Source organism: Mytilus galloprovincialis, chromosome 3 (genome assembly GCF_965363235.1).
Source record: "Mytilus galloprovincialis chromosome 3, xbMytGall1.hap1.1, whole genome shotgun sequence".
Taxonomy (NCBI): domain Eukaryota; kingdom Metazoa; phylum Mollusca; class Bivalvia; order Mytilida; family Mytilidae; genus Mytilus; species Mytilus galloprovincialis.
This window is the reverse complement of record NC_134840.1, coordinates 10,558,189-10,564,128: the sequence shown is the minus strand read 5'-3', so window position 1 is coordinate 10,564,128 and position 5,940 is coordinate 10,558,189. Positions and strand designations below refer to the sequence as shown.

The following is a 5,940-nucleotide window of genomic DNA, read 5'->3' as shown; positions in this document are numbered from 1 at the left end:
TTGTTAAAAAAAAAGAGTAAAATAATAAAAATCCAAAACAGAAAGTCCGTAAACAAATGGAAAAATTTAAAAATGCTGAATACAACAAACGAAAGGATTACAACTGTTATATTCCTGACTTGTAACGTTACAGGGATTTTTTAATGTAGCAAATGGTGGATAAAGCCTGGTTTAATAGCTTGCTAAACCTCTCGATGTACGACTGTCGTACAAAATTTAATTTATTGACAACGATATTTGAACAAAACAAACAGACATAATAGATAAAAGGTCAGAAATTGGGGTACATCAGTCAAAAGTGTGTTATAATCTTAATCACAAAATAAAATACAAATATGAAACAAAGAAACAATGAAAGGCATATAGACTAAGCACATTAGCAAACATTAAAGACAAGAATTCAAAAATACATTAGCACAATAACACAATGACGGGATATAGAAGTATTGAGCCACGTCAAATGGATACCACCAAATATACACTAAACAGTTAAAAGTAATACTAGTATACAGAAGTAAAAATTGAAAGAAACTGAATTATTTTTGTAACGACAATATGATTTTATCTGAAATAAGCATTAAGTTAAAGTAAAGAAATAAAAACATCAATAAGCTCTCATAAAAACAGACAATATAAAAAAGAAGATGTGGTATGATTGCCAATGAGACAACTATCCACAAAAGACCAAAATGACACAAACATTAACAACTATAGGTCACCTTACGGCCTTCAACAATGACCAAAGGCCCTACCGCATAGTCAGCTATAAAAGGCCTCGATAAGACAATGTAAAACAATACAAACGAGAAAACTAACGGCCTTATTTATGTAAAAAAATGAACGAAAAACAAATGTGCAACACATAAACAAACGCCAACCACTGAATTACAGGCTCCTGACTTGGGACAGGCACATACATAAATAATGTGGCGGGGTTAAACATGTTAGCGGGATCCCAACCCTCACCCTAACCTGGGACAGGGGTATAACAGTACAACATAAGAACAGTGGTATAACAGTACAACATAAACTCAGTTGCTATTTTTTGTCATTTGGTTGGTCCATTTGAAAATGTTCAGTTTATTATCTAAAAAATGTCATTATTTTTTTTTCAAAGAAGCAAACATAAACACAATTCGATAATATTGCGGGTTTGTGCATTGCTCATCTGTGAAATTTCCTTTCGATGTATATGTATGTTTTATATTTTATCTGAAGCCATTGTCTAAATTAATCTTTGTATACAATTCAGAGAAGCGTCTTCAAATTGTACGATATTTTTATTTTCAGATTTTTATCCAGCACGTGACTTTGCTGACAACACACAAAACATTTCGTCTGCTGATTCCTCTTCTTATTTTTAGTGGCCTGCAGCAAGGGTTTGTGTTTGCCGATTTCAATCAGGTAAAGAGTTTAAAATTGGAACTGATTGTCGTATCCTATGTAGTAAAGTCGTACACATTGTCATCTTTACTATAGTTCTCGTTACATTCTATAAAGATTGACGGTAACACAAGATAAAGCCTCCACTGAAACAAAATAAATGTTTGTCTAAAACCTAAGTGTTCTTCCGGATTAATGGGGAAACTAAAACAAACGGTTTCTATCCTGAAAACAGACAAAGATTTTGAAGAGTGGCAACAAATGTGACCCTTGTCCGTTCTTTTCTCGGGATTTGGGTGGAGTCACAATTATCTTACTGGGGTTATGCCCCTTTATAAGATAGGTGCATCATCTGTGTCTCATCCACACATTCTTCACTTTATTTTGGTATGTTTTGCATGATTATATGGATGTGTTAATAAATCGGCTGATCCGATTCTTTAAAATACTTATGCACATATCTTTGCAGGCATATGTGACGTGTGCACTGGGAGAGAAGTATGTTGGCTACTCAATGATTGTAATGGGTGCTGCCAACGTGCTCGGAGCAATAGTTGTTGCTATCTGTGCTAAACATATACCGAGAGAGGTTGTGTTTGCCATCGGTGGAATAATTCATATGGGTATAATGATAGGGTTTCTGATATGGATTCCCGATCAATCGAAGCACATTCACTTTCTACTAGCAGCCTCGTGGGGGGTATGCGACGCTGTATGGCAAACCCAATGCAACAGTAAGTGTGTGCAAGTAAAATTAAGCCTTTTAATGATAATCAAACAAACATATTTGAAGAAAACTGTCAAAGATAAAGGCAACAGTAATTTAATATAAAAAAGAAGATGTGGTATGATTGCCAATGAGACAACTATCCACAAAAGACCAAAATGACACAGACATTAACAACTATAGGTCACCGTACGGCCTTCAACAATGAGCAAAGCCCATACCGCATAGTCAGCTATAATAGGCCCCGATAAGACAATGCAAAACAATTCAAACGAGAAAACTAACGGCTTAACGCGGTTCGAAAGTAATAAATCGATTGATAGAAAAAAAATCCGGGTTACAAACTAAAACCGAGGCAAACACATCAACTTTAAGAGGAAAACAACAAAACAACATAAACACAAAAGCGCAATAAAAAACCAAACGACAATGTAACACACACAGAAACAACGTACAAAATAACCACTGCCATTTTTTCCTTAGAAATAGTAGATGACAAAAATTCTTTGCCTCAAGCTACATATGTATATTCTTAGAAAAATTCCAACACGCTTCTTTCTTAATCCCTTAAACTTTCCATATAGAACAATTGATACGTTCAATTGAAAGTTGTGTAGCAGTGCGTCAAACTTCCCATGGTATTCGGTCATCTTAGTTCTAATAGACTGTTTATCTTGAAATTAACATCCAAACAGACTTGTCTGTGTATTGATACGAGCTATATCAATTGAAAGCTTAAAACTTGCAGATTTTGTATGAATTTGTCGTTACATTACTTCTGTTAATTGTTTCACATGTTCCGTGTATGGACCTTTCATAGTTGACTTTACGGTATGAGTTTAACATTTTCGAAGGCTGTGCGGTGACCAATGATTGTTTATATCTTCGTCATTGAAATTCATGTAGACAGTTGTCTAATTTTCATTCATTCCACATCTCTTCCTTTTGTTATAGAAATGTATCATTCAGACAAATATTTCTTTCTCGTTAATTGCTGTAGCATGTATTTACATATTTATATCACCTTGGAGCTGTGTCCTTCACTAGTCATATGTCGCGTTATCAAAATTAAGCGAGGATTATCACTCATACACGACCGTCTTAAAAGTATTTGGTTGAAGTCCATCTGCGATAAGGAATAGCAATTACAACACCATTCCTTTGATTTTGTTTATCATGTACGTGTCAGGATTTGGATAGAAAATATAAGGATATGTGGTATGATTGCCCACCAGACAACAATCTACAAGAATAAAAAAACGTGGATTGTGGCAATTATAGCTCACAGCACGGCCTTCAACAATTAGAAAAACCTATCATGATAGTTTGAGATAGAAGACCCTGACAGTACGCAACGTGAAACAATTCAAACAAGAAACCTTAAACAGATACAAAAGAATGAAACCAATGACAACCAGTGAATAACAGCCTGCTGTGTGCATTAAAGGATTTCTTGTCAGTTATGCAGTACCGGTAACGAAAACAAACGCACGCATACTTTTGTTTCACGTTTCATATGAAGGTTTATCTAGAAAGCGCGTCCGTTTTGGTCATAAGCCTTTTGACTGTTCCTGTTCTTATAAACCTTATTTTTTCGGATTTGAGCATTGCTGATGAATTTGAAATTTAGAAAAAAAGCTTTGTTTGCATTAACTTGCAAAAAAGTGTTGCTTTCATTTTGTTAATGGTATGTATGTATTTGAATCCTCCAATTGTGATTAAATGTTAAATGCATTATTTTGAAATTTAAGAAGTGATTATAAAATAGCCAAATGTTTTTTTTCTCCATTTTTTCTTACGGTTCTAATATTGATACACTTGGTACAAAGTGTTTATCCATCTTATTTAAAAACAAATTTAAATAAGAAGTATTCAACACAACTCACCTTATTATTGAAAAGTATGTATTTGTAATATCGATAATTATTTTGGAAAATGTTTAAATTTGATAATAATAAGATTCCTAACAGTGCTCTATTGGAGATCTGTGCAATATACAGAGCACTTTTATTGTTCATTTAATGCATCGTGATATACCCTTGAACTGAATGCATCATATATGACCTTCTCTTTCCATGACAGTAGAAACAAATGAAATAAATGTTACCATCCCACAGCGGAGATATCTTAATCTGTTTATTGCAATATTACATCATTTGTTCTCAAAAACATAATTTATCATAGAATCGAAATTCTTGGGAAACACAATTAAAAATAACCTTGTGATACAAAAAGCCGATGGTTTGAAGTAATACGTTAGAAATACGATCCAATGGAAATATAATTGAATCTGTTTGTAATCTTTTTCGTTTTAACACAGCTCATCAGCGATACGTGGGTCAATAATAAAAAAATCATTGTATGCTGTTCCAAAAGCATTAGATGAAATGATACTCTTTTCTTAATTGTTCAAAGCAACATCAAATAGATAAATTCGTTTATAAAAATGTTCATGACGCCGACTTCTAGTTGTCATGGAAACATGTTGCATGTTCAATTGAACATATTTTATTCCTGAGTAAATCAATTCACATTACAATTATAGCTGTTTATATTTCGTCAATAATGAATCACAATGCATGTTTTGTAATATTTTTATCAATTCAAAGGCATATTTAGACTTATTTGTTCTACAACACATTCATCTATTATGGCTTGTTATCCTAGATATCTATCTTTGGAGTCAATACATTTATACAAAACAAAATACTGGAAAATCAGTCATTTAGTCTAAATGATTATCATGATACTATACAAACGTCAATGAATGTTTTGGAATTTCCTGCATCCTCTTACATACTCAAACCTGGCATAAAATAACAAATATCAATGGTTTTCATATAAAAATCTTTCATACAATAGTGACACATGATTAATTATCACAATGTTTATTAACAGCTTTGATTTGTATCACATGTGTAGAGGAAGCGGACATAGCGTTTGCTAATTACAGGATGCTTCAGGCGTTTGGATTGATGTTTGCCTTCATGTCAGGAACTTTCATGTGTGTAGAAGGGAAACTATACATGCTGATGATTGTCCTTGTAATTGCTATAATGTTCTATGTGCTAGCGGAGTATAAAGTTAGACAAGTAGAAAATGACGTCTTTGACGAACCTTCGAACGAATAATTATAGCAATTATACTCTGTAAATAATGGTAGTCAACGTTGTGTTTGTTCATTTGATGAACCAAAATGTACTGTGTAACGAACACTGAGAGTGTTTTAATTTCAGCGTATCAAGTTGTTGGCAAATACTTTTTTTTATAAGGAACTAGCTATTCAGTTACATCAGTAAAACATTAACTGATGATTTTTTGATAAAATCGGTTCGATATATACCCGAAGACCAAACAGATGAAACAACTGCTAGACTTAAAGTCAAATGCAAGTACTTAGTATATGGGAAAACGAGGTCGATGAGGAAAATGTTGACATTTTCTCAAAAAGACACAACTATATATATTATCTATATGTCTATATGATATGAAAAAATGTACTCTACCTGATTTAAATTTGCTATCAATCAAGTATGATAAACACCTAACAGTATTATAAACAGTAAACATTCTTTCATCATTGTTGCAGTCACTGTCATAGACGTTATTTGCTTATTTTTTTCCTTTATTATGAATCAGCAAACCATAATTTTAGCACAATTTTAATAGCGTTATTCATTCGATATTTTCAATCAGTAGTCTAGGAAAATAAAAGTTGTACTATTTCCTAATTTTTGGGTTGCCAATATTTTATATATATTTAAAGAGTTTTCGCTAAAATTCTTATTTTTAGAATGACCCTTTACAAAGAACATCATATTAAATTTCAA

At 32.7% G+C, this 5,940-nt stretch overlaps 1 protein-coding gene across 1 annotated transcript; it reads left to right on the top strand.

Annotated features, from left to right (window-relative positions):
- The first annotated feature begins 1,834 nt into the window (after window positions 1-1,834).
- Window positions 1,835-5,241, top strand: LOC143069863 (protein unc-93 homolog A-like). The gene is made up of 2 exons (XM_076244668.1): window positions 1,835-2,117; window positions 5,009-5,241. The coding sequence occupies exons 1-2, from the start codon at window positions 1,835-1,837 to the stop codon at window positions 5,239-5,241; spliced, it is 516 nt and encodes a 171-aa protein (XP_076100783.1).
- Window positions 5,242-5,940: the final 699 nt, after the last annotated feature.